The sequence below is a fragment of the Zalophus californianus genome, chromosome 16, assembly GCF_009762305.2.
Source record: "Zalophus californianus isolate mZalCal1 chromosome 16, mZalCal1.pri.v2, whole genome shotgun sequence".
Lineage (NCBI taxonomy): Eukaryota > Metazoa > Chordata > Mammalia > Carnivora > Otariidae > Zalophus > Zalophus californianus.
In genome coordinates, this window is record NC_045610.1 from 57,229,590 (window position 1) to 57,255,836 (window position 26,247).

General features: G+C 42.3%; 2 protein-coding genes across 4 annotated transcripts in view; one reads left to right on the forward strand and one right to left on the reverse strand.

The window, feature by feature from the left end:
- Positions 1-4,539: 4,539 nt before the first annotated feature.
- ACOX1 (acyl-CoA oxidase 1) lies at positions 4,540-26,245 on the reverse strand. Of its 3 annotated transcripts, none has more exons than XM_035724500.1 (14): positions 25,857-26,245; positions 25,416-25,575; positions 20,606-20,766; positions 11,231-11,338; positions 10,284-10,403; positions 10,022-10,137; positions 9,470-9,639; positions 8,218-8,380; positions 7,584-7,774; positions 6,728-6,907; positions 6,524-6,629; positions 6,251-6,394; positions 5,892-6,098; positions 4,540-4,804 (listed from the first exon to the last, which is right to left on the reverse strand). In XM_035724500.1, the coding sequence occupies exons 1-14, from the start codon at positions 25,963-25,965 to the stop codon at positions 4,754-4,756; spliced, it is 1,986 nt and encodes a 661-aa protein (XP_035580393.1). In that variant the 5' UTR covers positions 25,966-26,245; the 3' UTR covers positions 4,540-4,753. The 3 variants fall into 3 exon arrangements, with proteins under 3 accessions (XP_035580393.1, XP_035580391.1, XP_035580394.1); XM_035724498.1 differs by lacking the exon at positions 20,606-20,766 and adding an exon at positions 13,338-13,498 and having other exon boundaries at positions 25,857-26,243; XM_035724501.1 differs by lacking the exon at positions 25,857-26,245 and adding an exon at positions 13,338-13,498 and having other exon boundaries at positions 25,416-25,554.
- The window catches only part of LOC113939299 (60S ribosomal protein L35a-like), a 426,207-nt gene continuing 414,659 nt past the window's right edge, over positions 14,700-26,247 (forward strand). Inside the window, exon 1 of the mRNA XM_035724510.1 lies at positions 14,700-17,606. Within this exon, the coding sequence (XP_035580403.1) occupies positions 17,262-17,594 (333 nt within the window). The 5' untranslated portion in view covers positions 14,700-17,261 and the 3' untranslated portion in view covers positions 17,595-17,606. The remainder of the gene's footprint in view (positions 17,607-26,247) is intronic.

Sequence of the window (26,247 nt, forward strand, 5' to 3'; positions counted from 1 at the left end):
GGACCTGGGTTCCAGGACCTCCTCTGAGGGCTGACTTGTGGCCGGGTGGGGGGCATGAGAAATGTATCACGATTGGAAAATTGATGTGCGATACCATGAACAACTTATGTGTCTTAGGGAAAGCTTAGGGAAATGGCTGTGACCTACCGGTTCAATTGTGAAAATCAAAGCTGCGGTCACCTGCGTGGCTCAAGTCAAACATCTGCCTTTGGTTCAGGTCATGATTCCAGGGTCCTCAGATCAAGTTCCACATGGCGGGCTCCCTGCTCTGCGGGGGTCTGCTTCTCCCTCTACCCCTCCCCCCTGCTTGTGCGCTTTCTCTCTCTCAAATAATCTTTAAAAAAGAAAGAAAATCAAAGCTTTAAAAAAGAAAGAAAATCAAAGCTGTGGAGCCAGAACAGAACCCAATACTGCCACCCAATAAAGGCACGTAACACATTTTGTGTTAACCACAGGTTTTATTAAGGATTTTTTCCAGTTTTACAAAGGAAAAAGGGAGTAATGGTTTGGCTTACCCGCAGCCCACAAGCAGGGCTGGCGGGTCACAGCTGTCCAATCATGGTTCGGAAATTCTGGACCCGTGCACCTCCTCCGTACTCGCGCCTGCACTGACAGGTCCAGCCAGGGTTGGGTAACAATACATGCTAAATGCATCTTGTCAGGTAGGAACCGAACGCAAACCCTAACAGTAAAAGGGGAAAAGGTAGCAAGGAATTATACACTCTGAAGAATACAAGTAATTTCCTTGAATCTACAGCAATTGGAAAGAAAATGGTGTTTATCTCAGCAGTCTGAATATTATGTGGAAGGTTATATGTTTGCTACCTAAACTATGAAGTAGTCAACAGTATTGTGGCACAACAACCTATTTTGGTTCAGAATTCTTAAAATCACTCCCCAGTTTTTCGTGATCTTCCTAAGATAATCAATGGCCCAATTAAATGTATTATTTTTTAAAAAATTTACTCATCTGAGCGAGAGCACGAGCAGGGTTGATCCCAGGACTCCAGGATCATGACCTGAGCCGAAGGCAGACCCTTAGTTGCCCCAGTGGCCCAACTAAATTTAAAGCAAAATAAAAACAAAACAAAAAACCCTTGGAATCTAGGAATTTGCAGGTCTGCAACAGCTAACACCTGGTAACTCTATAAAGATTCCTCATGTTTCTATGTTTACCATCATGGAGCATAGGAATAGGTAGTAAGAATTTAGTGTGTACAGCTAAAAGCAAGTCTATTGGTATTTTAAAATAAAAAATAATTTTAGTCAGTTACAGTGTGACTTGGTCAGATCCTCCAAGAATGGAGTAGTACTTAGTTGAAATGACCTCTGCATTATTTCATGAAAATAATCCAAATCTTTTGAGTAAGGAGAATCAACAAAAGACTCTTGGGCTCAGGTAGAAGAACCCCTTTCCTGCCACTGCTTGAAGGCAACCTAAGACCCCGGGCATACCTGCCACATTTATAAAGATTAGCAGGTGTGCATACCTGCACCTCATCTCTTCCTAGTAAGACGGATGGAAAAGGCTCCGAAAAGGCAGGAGGGCCTGTGAGCCAAGCCATCTAAACAATTTTCGTTCTTCATGAATTTGAATGGGTCATGTTTCTCCAGCCAAAGCCCTGCGCTGAAGAAAACCCAATAATTAAGACCTAGCATGTTTAGGATCTGTAAAATGCCTCCAGGTATATGAAATCTGAAATGACAGGCAGGGAGTTCTCGGAAAGCATGTGAATATAGTTAATGTTGCAATTAGGTCAGTGTTCTGAAGATAAGCTGATACTTAGCGCTGTTATGTCCTTAAGCCAAGAACATGAAAGAGGCCCCAAAGGCTTTGGAACCAATTGTGCTTTGAAACCACTAATGTCCACTGAAATACTCCTCTGTATATATCTACCAGAGCACAAAGTAGAGCTCCAAACACTTCAGGAAGAATCAACCTTCATCCACTACAAATAGCAAAATCCTATTAAACCTCAAAATTCCAATTTTTAGTTCTGTTCATAGTATTTCAAAAAAAAAAAAAGGCTTCTATCAGTATCTAATAGAAAAATCTCATTCTCGGAGACGAACCATGAGAGACGATGGACTCTGAAAAACAAACTGAGGGTTCTAGAGGGGAGGGGGGTGGGGGGGATGGGTTAGCCTGGTGATGGGTATTAAAGAGGGCAGGTTCTGCGTGGAGCACTGGGTGTTATGCACAAACAATGAATCATGGAACACTACATCAAAAACTAATGATGTAATGTATGGTGATTAACATAACAATAAAAATTATTAAAAAAGAAAAATCTCATTCTCTTAGCATTTATCATTTTAGAGAAGAGTAGGTTTAAATTTATCTTTGTACTTTTGGTGAAAATGGCTCACAAAAGAACGAAACTTATCTGTAGCACAGACCTGGCTTCTTTGGGAGTGCAAACTGGATCTACCGCTTCCTTTAAGTGCTGCCAACAAGCATGCATTCCTCCACTGGGGAGGGCGCGCTTTGTTTTCTTCTTAGTGTTACCTGCACCTGATAACGTCATAAACCTGGACCTTAAAATTCTTCGTAGCTTAGACTTTTTAATTATGTGGCATTCTCTTTTCCTCGTGATAGTACAAATTAGGGAGGTTTTACTATATTCTTAGGTTACAGTGAATAAAGTACAAGACAAAAATCCCAATATTAATAAAAACAGTATCAAGTATCAGATTTCGCTTTTAAATAATACTCAAGGTGCTGGACTGAAGGTGGCTCTGTAGTGTCTACAACTTGCTCAAACCTGCCTAGAGAGATCCCAGATCTATGCAGCGGGATTAGGTGGGTGTTAATTCAAACACACTCAGATCCCAACTACAGATGTTCATCTGTGAATAAGGTATTTAACCATTAGTTTTGAAGCAATTCTACATTTAATAGGTCAATATTAAGCGATTTACTGTTATTTCCAAGAATCTGAACTATTGTCAAGACATATCCCAAAGAAATTAACACAGTGCTTGTTACTTCAATCTTAAAAAGTCTCATGTAACTGGTTTCACTGGACAGATTTTATGTTGGGTCCCAAGGTAGGGACGACATTTCGCCCGAATTATACTGCATTCTCAAGACTGATTCTAGAACAACTGGTTTCATGAGACAGATGTCACAGACACAGTTAACAGGTTATTAAAAAAAAATCATGGGGCACCTGGGTGACTCAATCTTTTAAGCGTCTGCCTTCGGCTCAGGTCATAATCCCAGGGTCCTGGGATCGAGGCCGACACTGGGCTCCCTGCTCAAGGGAAGTCTGCTTCTCCCTCTCGCACTCCCTCGGCTTGTGTTCCCCCCTCACTGTCTCTGTCAAATAAATAAATAAAATTAAAAAAAAAATCAAGTGATGCTGTTTTACATCAATTTTAAGAAAAACCTTCATTAGGAAGTACATGTTTAACCTTTAAATGTAGAATGATTTTGTAAATTAGATTTCAGCTCAAAGGACAATGTCACAATTCAGATCAACCTCCTAGAAACAGACAGAAAATAAAGCCAGTGTACAATAGGAAAGCGATTCTTGGAAATGCAACTTGCATTTATCCTTTAGCCATAGTTTCGATGATTATATTGATTCAATGACTTATATCCAAAAACCAGAAGACATGGTTTGTCAAAGGAGTTTTCTGTGGTACTCCTGGGCAGAAGAGGTGGCCTGAGTGATGCTTCTATCTTTATACAGCCAGACACTGTGAGCTCCAAGCACTGTAACAGCTTATGACAAATGGCGGAACATATAAAATCTGTATTTTTCCAGAATAACCAGTTGGTAGGGACACCACAGCCACAGTAACTGCAACTAAGAGAGCTCTCCCTATACTCATTCTACTACGAAGGAATTGTGACCCCTTCTTGTTTCTTAGCATCTCTTCCAGGACAGGGCAAGGGGGAGGGAGATGAATCACCACTGATGGAGGTGCCATCAGTTGCCAAGTGTCAAATGCAGAGATGATTTTGCATTTTGTCCCTTCCCAAGAAGTTTTGGGAAGTGAGGTGCTGTGCTACCGCACCGATGATTTAGGGATCCCTCGAATGGAAGATTAACTCCTAATGACACGGGACAGTGATCCTATGCTAGCCCTGTGCTGGAGTTCCCCTCGCGCCGGGAAGATGCTACCGTGAATAGTTAGGTGGTAACAACAGGTCGGCAAAGAGGGGCAAGGGGGCGGAAGTCGTGTCAATGTGTCAGGCACACATTTCACTCACGCTAAGTTTCCTGATTTGTTTCTTTCCCCGAATCCCTTCTCTTCAGTCCTGCTTCTTGGCCAGGGCCATGGCAGGAGCAGAAGAACATTTAGCAGAAAAGGTGGGCAGGGCTTTACCCCACTTAAAAAATACCTTTAAGTAAAAACACTTACAGATCCAGTGATTAGCAATTAAGAGGTGAAAATAATTAACTACTTAGTAGTTACATTCTACAAATTATCCGAGGTCATGGCCTACTGGGGTCAGCAGCACCACAGATGGAAGTCATGCTGCATCTCTTAAAGCTCTTTCTGACGCCCAAAAGGCCTCATGCAGTGTTAATGGCATTTAAAACACATCCGTTTTTTTCATTTAATCTCTGAAATCTGTTCATTTTTTTCTTCATTTATAAAAAGAGGAAAGGGCTCAATTTATCATTTGCTCTACAGCTCTCTGAGTTTGGTCAAGATCCCAAGCAGCTTTGTGTGACAAGTGTAAGGGGTGTCGAGTCCAGCTCTTTCTGGAGCGAATTGCACTTGTCCCCATGACCCTTCAGAGCTTGGACTGCAGTGGTTTCAGGTACTTGAAGTAAGACTCATGGACCTGCAGGGAAGGGAGAGAGAAAGAATTACTGACGGGGGGCCTGCAGCATCAACTAGCACACTTTTAACTGAGAAGGTATCTGGGCCTTATTTGGATCGTGATCCAAAACACTGAAGGGAAAAAAAAAACTGAGTTAATTGAGGAATTTGGACACTGGGTAGTTCATGACATGATTCCTATTTGGGGGCAGAACGGCACTGTGGTCATGTTTTCAAAAAGTCCTTATCTTTTAAGAGACACACACTGAAATATCCATGGATAAAGTTATCTAATATCCTGGATTTGAAGATTTTATTTATTTGAGAGAGAGAATGAGAGAGAGAGCACATGAGAGGGGGGAGGGGCTGAGGGGGAAGCAGACTCCCTGCTGAGCAGGGAGCCCGATGTGGGACTCGATCCAGGGACTCCAGGATCATGACCTGAGCCGAAGGCAGCCGCTTAACCCACTGAGCCACCCAGGCGCCCAATATCTTGGATTTGTAGCGCCACAATCCCCAGGGGAGACGGTGGGGATGGGGGCGTGTGCGGGGCAGAGGGAGGCAGGCGCAGGGCAGAGGGAGGGTTTTCAGGTGAAACACAATGGCCAGGAGATTAGTCACTGAGGTGTGACAAAGGGTACATGGGGGTGTATTACAGTGTTCTATTTTTGTATGTGTTTGAACATGTCCAGGAGTTACTCAACACTCAAGGAGGTGAAAGACCTGTGTACTGTGGGAACAACCCAGTTTCCTTCTGAATCTGTTACCCAAAGTAACTGTCCGTAGAGGCCACGGGAGCTTCCAAAACTTTCACAGAGGAGGGGTGCCTGGGTGGCTCAGTCGTTAAGCGTCTGCCTTTGGCTTGGGTCATGATCCCAGGATCCTGGGATCGAGCCCCACGTCTGGCTCCCTGCTCAGCGGGAAGCCTGCTTCTCCCTTTCCCACTCCCCTTACTTGTGTTCCCTTTCTCACTGTGTCTCTGTCAGATAAATAAAATCTTAAAAAAGAAAACAAAAAAAACTTTCACAGAGGAGTCACCTCTGAGGTCTTTCCTGCCTTAATATGTGATGAAGAATTTCAAAAGGTGAAAAGACATTTGTTTTTTGTACCTCTGATTTGTTCAGTGGGGATTTCTTGGCCCACTCAAACAAATTCTCATACACGTTCCCATCATAACGGCCAAGCACAGAGCCGAGTGTCACATCCTGAAAATCAAACGCATCCACCAAAGCAACAGCATCTGGGCGAATTGCTATCAGCAACTCCTTTATGCGCTGATTTACTTGGGTAATCTGAGACTCTGTCATGATACTTCCCTAGAAGAGATAAAACAAGCAAACAAACACATATATACACATATACAGACATTCATATATATGTGCACACACACAACTATAAAGTAGACCACAAAGATTTTTCTACCAAAAAAAAAAAAAAAAAAACAGACTTAAATTCAGAAAATACTCACCTGAAGAAAATCCCCTGCCTTCTGACTGATTCCATACAGACAATATAAGAGACATAAATTCCTTAAGACAGCGTGGACAGATTTATCTTCAATTTTGAGGAGTTTTTCTGAAAAGAGCTTAACTGCCACATAGTGGCAATGTGCCTAGATAAAAAGAAAACACCAGAATGAGAGAACCTTTGAGAAAGATTCACCGCACAGCAACAAGCGTTTCTGCATTAAGAAAACGGGTTGGGACGGTGTGAAGGATGGAGAGGGAGAACTATCACTGACCTCGCTTGCTCGAACAAGGTCAACGGAAGTTAGGTTCCACGCTACTTCCTTGCTTTTTCTGTGAATCACTTCATTTTGAAGGTTTTTTGCAGCAATTTCCACCAATCTGTTAAGTGAAAGAAAACCGGAGCTTGCAGGAAATGCTGGGCAGTACTCAGGCCCCAGCTCCCAGAGGCACCCCCAGCTCCCGAGGCGGGGGCTCACCTGGTCGCACGACGTTTGTATGCTTCCGTTAGGCTTTCGGGGCTGTCGATGTCCACCACAGCTGGCCACACTGCTACCTGCTGTGGCTGGATGCGCTGAGTGGGCAGGCCATTCAAGTAGGACACCATGCCGCACACCAACTTCCCTGCGTGCACTTGGTCGTAACTTTTCATCAGGAACCTAAAAATCACCAGTGCACATCTTTCAGTAACTATATTTCTCAGGCAACAGATAAACTCTTGCAGTGACTTTAAGCAACGCGATAAGCGTTTTGCACTCGCTGGGCCGACCACAAGATAAGACCAGTGGGTCAGGATGGAAGGCAAAACCACCATCTCTCAGGAACAAATATAACATGAAGAGCAAACATGGGAACAGGAACTGATGAAGAGGACGCAAACTTTTTTTTTTTTTTTTTTGAGAGAGCGAACGAGCATGCGGGTGGGGGAAAGGGGCAGAGAGGGGAGGGGAGAGAGAATCCCAAGGAGACTCTGCACTGGGTAGGGAGCCTGATGCCGGGCTCAATCCCAGGACCCTGAGATCACAACCTGGGCCAAAACCAAGAACTGGATGCTTAGTGGACTGAGCCACCCAGGCATCCCTCAAATGTTTTTTTTTTTTTTTAAAGATTTTATTTATTTATTTGAGAGAGAGAGAATGAGAGATAGAGAGCACGAGAGGGAAGAGGGTCAGAGGGAGCAGCAGACTCCCCGCTGAGCAGGGAGCCCGATGTGGGACTCGATCCAGGGACTCCAGGATCATGACCTGAGCCGAAGGCAGTCGCTTAACCAACTGAGCCACCCAGGCGCCCCCTCAAACGTTTTAATAATAGATAAAGCACAAATCAGATTCTCACCTAGCCGTCTGCAGCATCATAACAGTGTTCTCTCCCTCAAAGGTGCAGGTGGGGGTAAAAGTGACATAGATATTTGGAAGGCCACTGCAGTGAGAGTAGCCATGTCCGCCACACGCCATCCGACAGGCTTCGATAGCAGCATTAGTCGTCCAGGAGGTGAAAGCCTTCAGGCCAGCAGTGAGGGCGTGGAGCTGGAGGGGATGCACAGGCTGTCAGGGCGCGGGTGGCGCCGACGGTCTGAGCCTCACAGGAAGAAGCCCTCTCTTCCTCCCCTAACAATGCTGGTCACTTGCCACATCACTTGCCACGCGTGCAACTGAACCACGGTCATCTCAGTGACCTGAATTCATATTGTTCCCACACTCCCTTCCACAGTGTTCCACTTGGCAAAAAAGTCACCACTTATGTTCCTTTGATTAATAAACAACCAACACGGTATAGTACTTCTAAAACTTAAAAAAACAAAACCCACATATCTTCATATCTGATTCACTTTCAATTAAAATAATGACTGTATCTCTTGAGAACACATGGATTCTTCTCAAGAAATCCCAACATTTAGTTTTCTCTGGACATTATCCAACAGGCAAATATCAAACAGAAAGGTGCAACAAGCAAATGAGGAAACACATACCTCAGGCAATTCACTCAGATCCCCTTGGCCAATGTCCTCATTAATTCGATGGTAGGTCTCCTTCATGTATGCACCTACAAACTGGAAGGCATAAGCAGTGGCCAGGAGTGGGAAGAGTTTATACTGCTGGGTCTGAAAATCCAAAATCTGTGGTTCTGGTTCACTAAAGGATAGAGAAGAAACAAAACTAAACACTTACAGAGAACTTATTATGCACCAGATTCTGGTCTAAATACTTTGACATACTGAAAAGCTAGCACTCTCCCCATTTCACCAAGGGGAAAAAAGAGTTAAGAACCTGCCTAAGGTCACACAGCGAATGTGTGGCAGATGCTCACTCAATTGAAATCTAGGCTGTTTGGCTACAGAAAACCATGTTCTCAACCACCTTGCTGAACCGCCTAGGCAGAGAGTATTTTCTAGCTGTGAAGTTTGTATCTATCTTAGTCTCTGCAGTATAACTAAGGAAACTATCTCATAGCAACATACAAAAATCAAAGTTAACTTCACAGAAGGAAAGCAATGATAAAGAAGTCTAACACACTAGATGGCTGAAAAAACTATTTTAACCATAATTTTGGAAAAGGCCCAATGCACAGAGTTAACCATGTGACATCTAAGACGGTCAGCTCTTTTCGATTTCTTTATTCCTTCTACGGGAGTTAAAAAGGTCATCAGGGAGTCACACTCAAGGGAAAGGCAGTAAGACTAACCTACGGCTATGAACACAACAGGGAGTCCCGTTCATGCCATTCCCAACATACCCGATTCATAGCTGTTAGGAGCAATCAGGATTTTCAAACTGCCTTTAGTGTTCTAAACATTTCATTTATTTTTTTTAAAAAAGATTTTTATTTATTTGAGAGAGAGAGAGCACACGAGCAGGGAGGAAGGGAGAAGCAGGATGCCTGCCGAGCAGAGAGCCCGACTCGGGGCTCGATCCCGGAGTCCTGGGATCATGACCTGAGCCGAAGGCAAGACGCTTAACCAACTGAGGCACTCAGGTGCCCCTAAACATCTCATTTATAGAGTCCAAGTAAATACTACTGTTTTTCTTAGGTTAAAAATAATAAAGTGGCTATCCTCATCTCTCTACTTAAAGGAAGTCTAGTTTCTAAGGAGCAGACCCAGCACACTGCCACCTTAGCTGATTTTGCAAGGCTAATGCGTATTCTCGAGATCACATCTGGGAATTTTGATATTTGGATGGCGTCAAAGGTAGGTCTTCAGCAATCTCAGATGCCTCCCTTACCCTGGCTTGATTTCGGACTGGTGCCTCACAGCGCTGTATCGGATGGCGATGGTGCAAGCCTTCGACAGAGACCGAGCAGCTTCTCCTACAAGGAAGGACCTGACAAACACCATGGTCCCGTAGGTCAGCTTGTTACTCACAGGTTTCATGTACGTGCCATCCGGCTTCACCTGGACAAAGAACATGGACCTGATGCTTCCTTCTGTTAAACCCTAGTGGCAGTCTGTGCTCATGATTCTCAAAGGCTTGTCCCCAGAATGGCAGCATCTCCAGGGAGCTTGATTGAAATACAAAACCTCATCCCCACCCTGTACTTTATACAGCCCTCCAAGTGATTCTAACGCACGCTGAACTTTGAGACCCACTGGTTTAGCAAACTAGAATATGTTCTTCATACCTGCCAACTGCTCTTGATTTCACTGTCATTAATAAAAGAAGCATCAGAAGTGAAAATATGTTATTACCTTCTACAAAAACACACCCTCGCAACCCCGTGGTTATCAACAGCTGCTGAAACCCCCATGTTTGATACCTCTGCTCCTCCAAAGATACCTGGGCATACTTCATCAGCATGTTTTCTCTGGGAATACGATAATTGTCCATCTTCAGGTAGCCATTATCCATCTCATCATAGCCAAATTTGGGGCCGATATCTCCCACGGTAATACCTACCACAGATGAAAGAAAAGTCACAAGGTGCTTACGCTCTGCAATTCCCGGGCTGCCCTGGCCTCTTTTGTTGTGTGCTATACTTTTTGCAGAAGAAAGTGATCGGTTTAGTTTTTCATCTCAACAGCAGACAAACAATTCTAACCTGGCAAAGGCTTATGGGTCCCAATTTCACGAATAGGTACGATGAAGGCATGTAATCCGTAGCATTTCCCCTTAGTGATGAGTTGGGCAAGAACTATTGCATGATTTGAAGTCTTCCCAACTGGAACATCAAAGAGAACAGCAGAGAGAAGTGAGCAAACTTTCTCACACTTTCAAAAGACAAAAATAAAAGATGGGGAAAAACGATATGTTAAATACCAGTCTCCATCGATAGAGTGTACCCAAGAGGCTTACGACAGTACCACACCCAGTTTTCAGAAAGAAATTCACTTAAGCTGATAGTCATTAAAATTTATTGAATTTTGGCAAAGCAATCCTTCATTCTGTATCTATAAAAGCTTTTAACACATTTTATTGAGATATTATGGACCTACAAACATTTGTGAGCTTAAGGTGTAGAGTTTGTTGATTTGATAGTAATCCTTCATTTTAGGAAAGACTTTACTAAAAAAAAAAATTAATTAGAAAGACTTTACTTTCTTTTCTACTTGTTTCTCATTCATTTACATACTTTTTTTTTAGGATAACCATAAAAACATTAATTTATTTCCTTTTTCTCCCTTAAGGAAGTGCTTTCCAAAACAGTGGCCACTAGCCACATGTGGCTGTTTACATTTAAATTACTTATAACTTATAACCACACAGGGAAGACTAAGCTGCTTTACATGGTGACTAAGGAAACTGAGCTAATGATGGGAATGTTCAAATGCAAAGTTCAGAGTGAGACAGCTGTCCCTCCTGTGCCTTGTAAATGGAGGACAGGTCTACAACAAGCACTACAGGAGACTATCAACAGTCGAGAAGAGCCTAAGACTTCAGAGTGTTTCCTACATTTCAAAATGATACTCCCATAGAAGCTCTACATCCTAAACACCATCTTGTAATAACTTGTCAAAACATCCAACAAATGCTAAAAAATTCACGTACGTCCACCAGGCCACCACTTGATGGAGGTCACAGTAGGGCTGTTGAGAATGAACTCCTGAGTTTCAGGATCGTAAGTGGCTGTGGTTTCCAAGCCTCGGAGATGAGTTCCTAAGGAAATAAGTTACATTCACCTTGGATAAAATATGGCAACAAATAGGCACAGGGTAAAATCTCCTGCCCCGTCTCCTTTCAGCTCTAGTATCTCAGAGAACAACAAAATCCAACAACAACAAGACATTTGTAGACGAGCTACAAACAGTTAATAACCGATACAGATACTTCCCTATACTTTTTTTTTAAAGTAAACCCAATATTGGGCTCGAACTCATGACCCCGTGATTAAGAGTCACATGCTCTACTGACTGAGCCAAGCGCCCCATAATTTCCTATATTCAAACCAGGCAGTTCCTATCAAGGTGAAAATATAAATGTCAAGCATGTTCTATTTCTATACTTTTTAATTAATGCACCTCTATTCAGATCAACCAAAAGAAAATATAAAGGCAGTTTAGAATCATATTTTCACAAGATCATAGGATAGGAATGTAACAGGGAAGTTAACTGCTCTTTTAAAATAACATCTCTAAGTTTAAATGTGCCAATTTCAACTCATGTATGGTATCTACACACCAGTTCAACATTCTGGGCTTTTCTATTTACAAAGACTAAGATAACAGGTGACAGAAAGAGAATTCAGCCAAAGTTCTTATAAAGACTTACTTCAGAGTGATTTCTAGAATGGAAAACCAGACTTCAAAAAGATATACATTATGGGGAAAAAGACCTGGAACAGTGACCTTTTTTTTGATTTCTAAAGGTCCAGTAATAAGGTCTGAGTGCACGCTGCGATTTCCAACGCCAGGCCTTAACTTCGACCCTGGCTGGTTCATTACTGTGACTAGAAGAGTTCCCAGTGTCATGTTTACTGGAGATGGACAAAGATTCACGCTTTAAATCCTAATACAAATGTGCCAGAATTCTTTGAAAACAGTTACAGAAAAATATTCTAAGTGACACTCCCTCTAATATACTATCCTGAAGCCAATGCTGGGAACCTTTTCCCAAACTGCTTAGATAATTCCAGACCTCATTAAACATTTAAACTTTGAAACATTTAGAAACCTCCAAGTTGAGAAAGAGCGATGGCCACATGGCCACTTCATGTGTGATCCTTCTCAAGTACATGTGAGAATCAAGGAACCAGGCACTTTCAGCAAAGAAGTTTTTACAGGAAAAGAAGTAACAGAGTAACAGAACAGATAATGACAGAATGTTTGCAAACGCACAATGGAACCAAACAATACTCCACTCTGGGTCTTCTAAAAATCCTGTAAAATACAATTTAGTACCAAGAGCCAAATTAGCTATAAAATTAAGATAAAGTTGCACAGAAATGAGAGCACATGGCAAATATACATTACATTAGATCAGTTCTTAAACCTTGAAATAGGAAAGGAGAAGACAGAAGGAAATGAATAGCAAACAGAGACACCAATTCAGACCAGATTAACAGGGAGAGCCACTCCCTCCAAAACAGCTTATCTTTTTTTTTTTTTCCATAATCTTTGGCCTAGCTACCTTCAGACCTTGACTGAGTTATGGTTATACCAGCCGCTCATTTCCCTCAAGCAAGTCAGAGAGCATCTGTACTACTGATCTGTGTTTCTTCTGGAATTTGTGCAAGTTCATTAAGGTATCTGTAGGAAAGGGAATCAGATCGTACCGAAGAAAGAAAAGATGGGTTCAGATGCTCAGATCGTACCGAAGAAAGAAAAGATGGGTTCAGATGCTACATGCACACAAATTCTACACAACTCCAGTGAACTTGAAAAACCACTCAGTAAATAAATCCTAACTTGTAATTCTTGACTCACTGAAGGGGAACCATGAAAAAGAATAATCAGCATATCTCTGTGATAACATAACCTTTAATTTCCACTGACCAAAGCCCCATCTATGCCAAGACTTGTATATGTAAAAAACCTGGCTTCTGCAGAAAGACCACGGTGTGTGGATATGCCCTTGCTAACATACAATGGGCTCTCCACATACGCTAAGCCTGCAGAGCCCCGCCCTCAACCCAGAAGGTAGACTGAATGCACCGTACCATGGCCCATCTCTGTCTGGGCATAAGTGCCAATGATCTCCAAGTTCCAGGCGGGCATGAAGAAGCGTTCCTGCTGCTCCGCGGTTGCCTGGTGAAGTAAAGTAGGCAAGAACATGCCCAAGTGGAGATCCAGAGGCTCAGGCCGCCCTCGGTGCACAAAACTTCGAAGAAACACCAAGGATGGGCATTTGAGAGGAGTCATCAGGTGTGAGAGAATCAGCAAATGTGAACAGAGTAAGGGGAAGGAGAAAAAAAACCTTCTGTAAGTATGAAATTAGTTGGGTGGATGTTATCGTGGGTGGGAGCACTGCCTCTTTCTGTATTACTTTAATCAACTCTTGGCAAATTTCATTTTTCTTAAGTTGGCGAGAAGTTTGTTCTTACGCTACTCAGCTCTTAATCAGTCTTGGAAAGGATTGGCTACCAATTCCAAAGCCTGTGCAGCATAAACATGTGAGTCAGGCAGAGGAGTCCAGCCTTGCAATTAAATCAAAGGAAATAAAAAATTTGAAGAGGTTGTATGGGATGGACACTTTAAGTTGTACAATTATTTACTCTGATGAGAATGTGAGACAGGAGAGACAGACAAAATGATGCCCCAGACGAAAGGCTTTCCTAAAAGCAATTTCAGTAATGCCTCTAGGCTGGAATCCTTCATGTTTGTTCATAAAACATCCAGCATAGATCCACATTCTCTACATAAATCTGGTTCTTTTTTTTTTTTTAATCTGGTTACCAGCCATGCCCTACTGAAACAATTTAATACAAAAATTGACAATGCTCTTCACCCAGTGATTAGTATCAGAAATAAAAGACATGCAACTTCTATTAAAGACCATTAATAATAATTACAAATAACATATTCATGCATAACAAGCCAACTATGTGGGAATTATCACTAAAGATAATAAACATCTTGAGTTTTAGTAATTCTGAATACATTTATTTATTTATTTATTTATTTATGACTGAGCCAGACAGGTGCCCCTGAATCCACTTTCTAAAGTCATTCCTTTCAACTTAAAATTTGCAGATGCCTTAGACTTCTGTATAAATTTCTTTCTAATAGGAAATAGATTGATATGCCTTCGTTATCCTTCCACATCACTGGCCTCCCATTGAACTTCTAGCTCTAACTTAACCGACTCGAAATTGCTCTTATTATTCTCTTTAATTATCTTAGAAATTAGCCTATGCAACATTTCAGTTTTAAAACCTCTCAGTTTGGGGGCACCTGGGTGGCTCAGTCATTAAGCGTCTGCCTTCAGCTCAGGTCATGATCCCAGGGTCCTGGGATCGAGCCCCACATCAGGCTCCCTGCTCAGCGGGAAGCCTGCTTCTCCCTCTCCCACTCCCCCTGCTTGTGTTCCCTCTCTCGCTGTGTCTCTGTCAAATAAATAAATAAAATATTAACAAAACAAAACAAAACAAAAAAACCTCTCCGTTTGTCCAGAAAGTAAGGAGGAAAATAACCAGGGTGCACTGCTCAGGCAAGTGCTGATCAGCTATGTCTTCCGGTTGCGTGGTTGTGCTTTCTGTTACCCAATCACAGAAAAATCAAAGACTGGGTGACCCACGTGCTCATTTTATAAAAGAAATTAGGCTGAGGCGAGTTAAGTGCTTTTAGATCAGGAAGATAATGGCAGAGCGAGGACAAGAATCCCACCACCCAGTGACATCTTCTGGCTAGGGAAATTCTCGTGCAAGTGCAACCAGGACTGAGCACAATGATGAAGACACCAGAGAGACCAAGGAGAGCTGCCCAAACCAGACCAGCTCTCCTTGGAAGTGGCAAAGGGAAATCCCCCGTAACACGTTAGCACTGGTGGAAACTGAGTGAGAGGTCCATGGAATCTCTCTGTGCTATTTCTGCAGCTTCCTACGAATTTATAATCATTTCAAAATAAAAAGTTAAAGAAATAGTGGAAATCCTCCAGAAAAAACACATTCGTGTGATGAGAGAGTGTTTTCCCTCACAAACAGGAATGTCACTGCCTCTAGGTCTTATTTTTTATTATTATTTTTTTAATTTTTTTGCCTCTAGGTTTTAAAAGAATGGTGCCTAGGAAGAAAAATTGACGTACACCTGGGACCCGCCAGGAGGAAACTGGTGGAGCCAGGACTGAACCCTGCAGCCTGGAACCCTCCACTGTTAGCGCTGAAAGACGACTTTGCATTGCTAGAACCCAGAGCGATTCCTGGGGAGGATGGGCCACTCTGAAGCAGCCCATCAGACTCACAGGAGGGGTCTGCATCAGTGTGCTGGATAATGGAATGACAAACGTCAGCGTTACCACTGACAGAGGTAAACTACTGTAATCAGAAACCTTTTGAGACTGAAGAATGTTTTTAGGAGAAAAAGGTCTCTTATGACAAGGGTAAGGATTATATTCACAAGTGGATGAAATTTAGACATTGTTATAAGGAGAAAGTGACCTGATAATTTTTTTGACATAAACCAAGTATTTGTTACAAAAAGTTGGTTATGTATGCATGACAAAGATTATATATTATTTTTAAATCACTTATTTTAAAATTACAAAGCACCAACATTTTACTTTGGTGAAGTGCTACAGTCAATTCTTTTAAAACCATAACACCAAAAGGCGTTCCCAGTCTTCTCCCTCTACATGACACGGGGCTGTCAGCCAACGCTGAGGACAAAATGATTAGATTAATAATACATAAGAAAGGAAGGACTTAAAATAGCATATCCGTGGACAGCATGATTATAATCCTAGGAAATCAACAACAAAATACCATCAATAATGAATGAATTTAGAAAATCTATAGGCTCTAAGGAAGAAAAAAAATCACCGCATTCTTATCTGTTAGGATGCTTAAAGCAGAAACCTCAGTAAAGAGAAAAGCAATTTACAAACACTACAAAATATTTAAAATCTGTTATGTAACTTAGCTCAGGATAGTAAAGATTTAATTAGGAAAAATATCAATACCTAATAGGATGAATAGAAGAAGTTATACGTAACAGTCAAGAAATTGCTAATTCCTGGTTGAGAAGTCAGTCCTTTATCATAATAAAGATAATACTTCCCAAGAAATACAAGGATTTAATGTAACACGGACTTGAAATTCCTGCTGAATATAATTTAGAATTTGATAAATTAAGATCGGAATTTGCCTAGAAGAGTAAGTATACAAGAACACCAAATATGTAGGTCTTCAAATATAACAACAGCAGGCTTATCCCATCAGATTTTTAAATATCTTACAAAGCAACAATGAACCAATGTTTATGATATTAGGAGAAAAACAAAGGGACTAATCAATATATTTTAAGGTTCCAGAAATAAATTGAAACAATAAAACTCTAAGAACTGGAAAGAACAATGGGGGGAAAATACTAGTTAATAAACACAAAAATGGTGGGATTCATTCATCATTCTATACCATATACAAGTCAAAGCATTAAACATAAATCAAACAAAAAAAGCCTGGAGAAAATAAAGGAATAATTATCCAAGATATGGGGAAAAAAAATTTATACCTACTCAGAGAAGGATGCATTCAATACATAAAGCCAAAGCGTTTAACAAAACAGAAGGCAATAGAAAAAATACTTGAAGGATACAACATATTTATAAGATCAATGTACAGATTCTATTTAATCAATACACAAAGGAGAAAAACCCAGTTTATACACAGGAAATACAGACAGTAAGCCAAAACATCCAGGCTCACTGGCTTTGGAAAATTAAAACTTTAACTCTTAGATATATATTAAAGTAGCAAAAAAAATTAAAGTAACCATGTTGATGGGGCTTATGGAAACACGGTACACTAATAATTTGCTAAATATACTATAAACTTGTTCTGTGTTTCAAGAAGTCTTAAACTAGCTTTTTCCACCATCTTGGAGTCTGCGGAGGCCTGCTGGGCACAGGACTCCTGTAACGCCAAGTAATGTCCGGAAGGCTGTGGCCCAAGGCCATTTTTGCTGGCTATAAGCGGGGTCTCCGGAACCAGAGGGAGCACACAGCTCTTCTTAAAATCGAAGGTGTTTATGCTCGAGATGAAACGGAATTCTACCTAGGCAAGAGATGTGCTTATGTGTACAAAGCAAAGAACAACACGGTGACTCCTGGTGGCAAACCAAACAAAACCAGAGTAATCTGGGGAAAAGTAACTCGTGCTCATGGAAACAGTGGCACGGTTCGTGCCAAATTCCGAAGCAACCTTCCTGCTAAAGCCATTGGCCACAGAATCCGTGTGATGCTGTACCCCTCAAGGATTTAAATTTAATGAAAAATAAATAAAGGTGTAGATTTGTTAAAAAAAAAAAAGAAGTCTTAAAACTATGCAACAATAGCTATAAAATGTTCACTCCTTTCAATGCAATAATTTACTTCTGAGAAAGATATTCTGAAGGCATAACCCTAAAAGGCATAGTCTTTGTAAAGAAGTTTATATTGTTATTAACAATCATGGTGGGGAATTAGAACAGCCCAAAACCTAGGGGGCAGTCTCACGGGAAGTCCAACAGGAAAGAGACTCACTCGGAAAAAAGAGGACAGGAACCAGGAGTGAAAATACGCGGAGAAAGACTACCGACTCACACCGTCCCGTTTACTATTTATCTATTTCTCAAGTTTCAAAGGAAGAGAGGTGCTTTAGTTCATATTTGAGTACTGGTGATGGGAAGGTGCCGACATACCGCACCAATCTTCAAGGATGATAACTGTATTGTATAAGCTCTATTTTCCTGATTAACAACAGCAGAAAACAAAGGAAGGAGAATTGCTATAAAGTGGCCAGAACCTGAAGTGACCAAATATCTGTGAAGACCAAGCACACTACCTGCTTTGGGACCCAGAGAAATGTATGGTCGGGAGGATTATTGCTGGACCACGTTCCACAGACAGTCCCTTCAACACCAGAACCCCTGGGAGAGGGTGTGCCCCTCAGCCCAGACTTCTGCCCTTGAATAAGGCTCACAGACCCACAGACCAAGTGAGTGTGTCGGATTTTGTGTGCCTCTACAGACAGGTGAGTATTTAGAGGAGGGAAGAGAGGAAAGAGATGACAGAGACTTCGTGCAGGGGACTGACTTTTAAGAACTTCAGGATCCTGGAAGGAGCCTGAGCAATGCTGTTGTCTCCTCACTTCTCAGCACCTACCTAGAGCTGAAAGAATCCCAAACTCAAAAGTTATAGCCAATTCTGTGACACTTGAGATAATCACTGTTGGCCAGTCAACGTTCTGAAGTCTCTGGATTGAACCATCAAACCTCCATCTGCACAAGTCGCTCTATTTCCAGTCTCTTTGATGTTGAAGGACTCACTATTTTACACAAGGCTATACTGTCACAGGACACAAATTAACCAACAAACTGACTGGCACCCCCAGAAAAGAACAGCAGTGGACGAAGCACAACAAACAGCAATGTGAATGGACGAGATTCCAGAGAGAAACAAGACCTAATCTCACAACTCCGTTCTCTAAAATACAGAGATTAAGACAAAGTTGGGTTCAAATACAGGAAAATATCTGAAAAAGAGAAGCAATAAGGGAAATAAAACTAATAAAAAAAGCAAACTCACCCAGACCAACATAGGACCTCAGTCCAATTTCTGTGCTCCTCAGACCAGAAACTTCAAGTCCTCGTTACTTCTTCTCTTTCAAAATTTAGGGCAAATATACATTTACAACATACTTTATAGAAGCAGAAGGGTGAGACCAGCGAGACATACAATCAAACCCATTTAGCCTCAGAATAATTTACATCTTTATGCCTCCTATGAATGGCATTGACTATAAGTCAAATAAATTCACAATGATGCATACTTAAACAAAAGAAGGGTTCTGTACCACAAAGCTATTTTAAGATTACAACACACACACACACACACACACACTCATACACTCTCTCTCTCCCTCCCTCCCCCAGACAGGAAGACCTCTATGAGTGTTATATTCCTTCCCTTAGGAAACCTTTCTTCAGTCTGTTTATTTCAGTATTGGCCATCCTGAAGCGAAAGTCTTGGGTGTTTTGGCAGGGTGTTCGTAAGATAACACCACAACCAGATCTGCAGTTCTCATGGGGATTGTGATAAAGAACATTTCCTTAAACCATTTCACCAATCAAAAAGCACCAAATCAAACACAAAAATGAAGTTTTCATGCTTTTTGCATCTATTCCTCTTCTCCTTATTTACGTAATGGAAGCCTTATGATAAATTAGGGAATAAGACTGGGTAGCTCAAATTCAAAACCCCCAAACCTCCCAATGGCCTTGTCTATGAAAACAAACTTCCTTCACATTAAGACCAAACACAAAACTTTTTGAAAGGAGCTGGCCATTTATAAACAATTTTTTTTAAGTAGACACCACGCCCAGCATGGAACCCAATGCGGGGCTCTAACTCATGACCCTGAGATCAAGACCTCAGTCGGTCACTTAACCGACTGAGCCACCCAGGTGCCCCATTTTTATGAACAACTGAACCAAGAATGACTGGCAATACGAAGTCCAAAAATACGTGAAGAAAAAAAGTATAATAAAAAGACTGCTCTGGGGCACCTGGGTGGCTCAGATGGTTAAGTGTCTGCCTTTGGCTCAGGTCATGATCCCAGGGTCCTGGGATCAAGCCCCACATCTGGCTCCTGGCTCAGCAGGGAGCCTACTTCTCCCTCTGCCTCTCCCCCTGCTCATGTTCTCTCTTTCTGTATCTCGCTGTCTCAAATGAATAAATAAAATCTTTAAAAAGAAAAGACTGCTATAATCAAACGAAGAGAATCATGAACTTTTTTCCAAACTGCCTTATATATAAGCCTGCTAGTGGGCAAAGAAAGAGTAAGACACTTAAATGCTCTAACCCTCTGCCCCCCTTAAAATCCCCATCTGTAGCTTCATTAAAGCAGAGAGGCAACTTCCAGATATTGCTAAGGCATTAACACTCTCAAGAATTTCCAACAAAGTCTCTTTTTATAATAAGACACCAACGCTTAATTCTGCCACATTTTCAATCCCATCTTTCCAAACTGCTCAAAGCCATTAAAATGGGATATATGCAGCAAGGGTAAAAAGGCTTTTAGAAGTAACAATGAAGGATGTTTCAGGCTAGAGTACTGGACCAGTTTATGGGGAAATGACCGATGAGAAAATGAGAAGCTGAATTTTTTTGAGGCTTAACAACTGAAAGACAAATTCCCAAAAGTGTAGCAGCAGGAAAAACCAAACATCAGGAGTCATTTATCAGTTTAAGTCCTGAGGTGGGTTACCCACTGACCCTCAAATGTGGACTAACCGTGGCCCATTTCCGTCTGGGCGTAGGTGCCAATTATCTGGAGTCCTTTGGATGAAAGCAGCCATTTCTCTTGCTGAGCAGTGGTGCCCTGATTCAGCAAGGTAGGAATAAACATGGAGAAATTGAGGCCCACAGGTTCCACAAAATTGACCAAATGCATTCTACAGGAGAGAAAAGAAAACGATCTCAGCCTTACTCTAGAAACTGCATTCTATCACTCATTCTTGCCAGACAACCATGGCCCTCAGGATTGAGGCTGGGAAAATTTCAACCCTTTTCTTAAGAAATTAAACATAAAATTTACCATTTTCCGACCTAAAAGACCAAATCCAGTGTTATCTCCTCCCTCCCTGCCCAAGTCATTTCAGGGCCAGAATTCTTTAATTCTACACTTCATCCAGGAAGCAAATTCTACCCAAGTTTTAGCCTAAAAATCCCTTCTGTTTTTTTGTTTTTGTGGTGTCATCTGTTGGTTTTATTGGATTCTTTATAGAGTGTGTGTTTGCTTTATTTTCAAGTTTTACTTGTTTTGAAAATCAAAAGGAACTCCATAGAACATTTATTTGTAGAGCTGCTAACAAAAGCTTCTAAAGAATAGTTTAATTTTTCCCTAGATAACCAAAACAAACATCCAGGAGAGTAATACATATTCCAGGGCCAAACCACAGATCTCTAAAGGTCTTCAGAGTTTACAGATGGGGAAGTAGAAATGTGAGAATGTTAAACATTTATCTCTGATGGTCTTTGATATTCACTCCAGTGTAAGGAAATTTCAATCACACTGAAATTCTGTCTTCAACTATTTTCTCATAAAACACAATCTTGTGAAATAGTCAAAATACAAATCACATACACTAGTCAGCCCTGGCCACACTGTTAAAGATCTTAGGGGTGTCTATTTTGTTCTATCTGTATATATAAAGAGCTCAAAGTACAAAGTAAGTATCACCTAACTGATCTTCATGACTCCTCAAGGAATGAAGAGGAAGCAGTATCACCAGTTTATCTTGGTCTGTCCAGCGAGCACAGCCTGAATTAAAAGAAAGGGGGAAGGCTGCCAATTCACTTTTGGGGAGGTCCTAAAACCAATCCTACCACCTCTAGGTTCGAAGATGACCTTTCAGAGGTGCTGGGGACAGACTGAACCATCTAAGGAATGCCTGCATCCAAGGAACGTAAAAAAATGCCTTTTTAACCCAGAGGTTCCATAATTTTTACACCAATATCGAATATTAATTTAAACTGAATGGAGGGAGCAACAGGAAAAAAGAGGGGTATGAACAGAAGTGAGTTAGCTTCTAAGTAACTTGGATCAAAAGGAGTTTACTGCTGCTGGACGGTAGAGAAGTGACGCCCCGCATCACCGAAGTGGGAGTCAAAGGCCTGATGAGGTAGATAAATATGGATATCATTCTCTCAATGGCAAGAGCTCCACAGCATTCCCTAACAATTGTATTTTACTAAAATAGGAAACGAACTTACAAGAGTTTCTGAGGAAGAGAAGTAGTAGTTTAGGTGCCAAAAATGGTGGCAACATAAGACACTCCTATTCCCGGAAGGGAAGTGAGGAGACTATGGGGTTATTTGAAATAATGATCATGACATAATATAATTCTAGGAAACTCAGAGGGAAAAATAGGTGACACAAAGACTGTTGAATGTTTATGTTAATAAACATACTGAGATTCTTTTGAGTTCAAAAGAATTTGAGAGAGAATTTGAGAGTTTGAAAATCAACTCATGAACAAAATCTCAGTCCTTATTTTTAAATTATGTTTAATCCCTCCTGAAGATGCTTTTCAAGGAATCAGCTTTAAAAACCTAAGGAGAGGGGCGCCTGGGTGGCTCAGTCGTTAACCGTCTGCCTTCGGCTCAGGTCATGATCCCAGGGTCCTGGGATCGAGTCCCGCATCAGGCTCCCCGCTCTGCGGGAAGCCTGCTTCTCCCTCTCCCACTCCCCCTGCTTGTGTTCCCTCTCTCGCTGTGTCTCTGTCAAATAAATAAATAAAATCTTTAAAAAATAAAAAATAAAAACAAAAACCTAAGGAGAGTAACAAAAACCATGGCTGATCCTCATGAGAATTTTAAATTACTCTTAAGAACACTTCACAGTTTTCTTTTCATAGTAAACAGGAGAGTTAAAAGACAAAAATTACAGGAGAGGAGATTAGGAAAACAACTTTTACATTCCCCAAACAGCAAGGGTTTTTTTTTTTTTTTTGCCAAGGCCTGGAGAGAACAGTTCTTTTACTGCTCAAGCTGAGAAATCTCGAAGTATCTTACATTATAATATTCCATCAACTTCAAGGCAGTCCCATATGCGAATTTTGAGATAGGACAAATAATTGTAAAGAAACCAGCAAATGCTCAAAATCCCCTGAAAGAGAAATATTACTATATTTCATCTGTCTGGATCACCGCCCCCAACTTAGCATTTAAGAAATCAGGGGCATGTCACAAATAACGGGAGGTCATAGTTAACTGGCAGCACTTTTTCTTTCTTAGTGGTACATGAAACTCAGGTGTGAGCTATCATCGATGGTGGGCTTGGATTCAATGGCGGGCTTGGATTCAGTGGCATTCAGTAACTGCCAAGACTAATTTTCAATCCCCTTCTCTCACATAAGTTGATCTCCCTGTCCTATCCTAGAGATACTGGAAGGATGTCAAAAGGTGTGTTAAACTTTGTACTCTAGGGGTGCCCAGGGGGCTCAGTCATTAAGCGGCTGCCTTCGGCTCAGGTCATGATCCCAGGGTCCTGGGATCAAGGCCTGCATGGAGCCTGCTTCTCCCTCTCCCTGCCGCTCCCCCTATGCACTCTCTCTCTCTCTCTGTGTCAAATAAATATGTAAAGTTTTTAAAAAACAAAACAAAAAACCTTGGTACTCTATATTCCCCAAACAGCAAGGTTTGTATCATAAAAAATGACAGGCAAAACAACTGGCTCATATCCTCTGCTCTTTAACCCACATAAAGGAATTTGCTCTATTTCATTATGACTTCACTCAACTCTGCTTACACTCTATGAACCACCAATGATTATGAAATCTAATCAATTCTGAAACACACTGCATCAACTTTTTTTTTTTTTACGATTTTTATTTATTTATTTGAGAGAGAGAGAATGAGAGAGAGCATGAGAGGGAAGAAGGTCAGAGGGAGAAGCAGACTCCCCGCTCAGCAGGGAGCCCGATGTGGGACTCGATCCCGGGACTCCAGGATCATGACCTGAGCCGAAGGCAGTGGCTTAACCAACTGAGCCACCCAGGCGCCCTGCATCAACTACTTAAAAGTAAAACAAAACAAACCTCTTTTTTTGGGTTGTTTTAAAAAAGGATAAAATCTTAAATTTTTAACATTTACCTAAAACCCAACTCAGGTGATTCAGAAACATAATCTTCTAGGAGGTAATCTACCTCAATATCCCCACAGCTTTGAGTTACAAATTTCAAAAGTAAAAAAGAACACTTGGAAATTGGTAAATACTTTGATTTGGGCTACTAAAAATAAGTAAGTCATAATTTTATGACTAAAAGGGAAAGGAATTCTCAGGACAGTCCTAAGGGCCAAAATAAATTATTTCATCCTCAACAATAGTAACCAGGTCAGACTGAAAAAATAAGATACCAAACGTTTTAGAGGCAGTAGAATAAAGGAGAAATTTCCATCACTACATAAAGGCAGAACTTGTAACTTTACACATTCCCTTTTTCTTGGCTCTTGAATACACACCATTCGTATCATTTAGTCTTCATTGATGAAAATAATGGAATTCTAAAATGTTGAAACCCCCCAAAAAAGGAAGTGCCCAGAAATGAATGAGAAGTGTAAGAGAGCATACAGGGCAAAGAAATCTTGTACTCAGATCATGTAATTAGAGTGTTCATTCAGATAAAGGCAAAAAAAAAAGGACTTACTTTATTTCTAATTAAAAAACAAAACAACAAAAAAACAGAAGGTCTGAAAAAGAAAAAGTACATACTCTTTCCAGCACTAGTACCAAGGCATGTTTTTTAGGAGGTCTCATATGCCGGAGAGCCCTTTAAATAACACCGCCACCAGATCCAAGAATGCTAGGTTCTTAACTTTATTTTTCTATTCACTCTGAAGTTTGACTCATGTTCTTCACCTACCCCACACTGTCCATCAATTTAAACTCAAGATCTACACTCTCATATGGAAATACAATCTGTGGGGCGCCTGGATGGCTCAGTCATTAAACGTCTGCCTTTGGCTCAGGTCATGATCCCAGGGTCCTGGGATGGAGCCCCGCATCGGGCTCCCTGCTCCGTGGGAAGCCTGCTTCTCCCTCTCCCACTCCCCCCTCTTGTGTTCCCCCTCTCGCTGTGAGTCTCTGTCAAATAAATAAATAAATAAACAAATAAAATCTTAAAAAAAAAAAAGGAAATACAATCTGTTATTGCTCCAAAATATTGTTTGGTCTTGCAACCAAACATCGAATTCAGCCTCTCAATCTAGCAAACCTCCTTGTTACACAGAGCAAAGGCATTTTGCAATTTAAATCACTCTACACTGAGATGTCTGAGCCAAAGGAGTTCGTTGGTGCTGATTCCTGAGAATGAAAACTGCAGCCTCTCCATTCATGCTCAGCATTCTACAAACGTCATCCCTTCAAAAGACTTAAATACAAAAGTAAACACCGGTTTTCACACACATCACTGAAAGTGGGGTGAAAATAAGCAGTCTTGAGTCTTACAAACGCCGAGCACGACGAAAAAGGACACCACGGGCCGCGCGTTTAAATTAAGGTTTGGGCTTGGGCACTTCATCTAGGCTAAGGCATCCCTACCTTTTAAACCACATGATTTCCTCTGGGTCTGCGATGCCAAACTCCCTCATCTTCTTCACCATGGTGGCACTCTTCCTAACAGCCACCTCGTAACGCTGGCTGCGAGTGAGGAAATTCAAGTCCTCGTGCTGGAAGTCTGGGTCATTCAGGATCAGGTTCTCTGGAAGGGAGCGAGAGGGCATCAAGAGGAAGACAGGAAGACAAATTCAGGGCTCCGTCACACCTCCCTGAATCCCAGCGGGTTTTCGGGGCGGGAGGGACGACGCCCCTCACCCCGCCACAGGCCGGCCCCGGGAGTGCGGGTCCCGGCTTCCCCCCAGCTGAGCCAGGCGCGGCGGCCCAGGCTCCGCAGCGCCCCCCCACCCCCACCCCCGACTCCTCATCCAGCGAGTCTGGAGCCACGCTCGGGGAAGGAGGGAAGCCCGGCCCCGCCGCCCTCACCGATCTCTCGGCGGCGCCGGGTGCTCTCGGGGCTGCCGTCCAGGACGTGAGTGAGCAGCTCCGGGTTGAAGCTGGCGGCTTCCCGCTCCCTGCGAAGATCCTGGTTCATGGTGGCGACACGCAGCGGCGGTGGCGGCACACGTCGAAAGGGCGGCGGCGACGGGCGTCCGCAGCTCCAGCGCGGGTCGGACTCTAAGAGCAGCCCCAGGACCGCGCGAGGCCCCGCCCCCGTCCGCCTCGGCCCGCCCCGGCCCGCCCCTTCTCCTTCACCGCGGCCGGTGGGCGCGCTAGCGACCGCGGCGGAGGCGGAGCGGCGCCGGCGCGGGCGTGGTGACCGTACCCGGCTGTGGGGAGGGCGAGCCGTCCGCTCTGGTCCAGGGGAGTCCTAGGG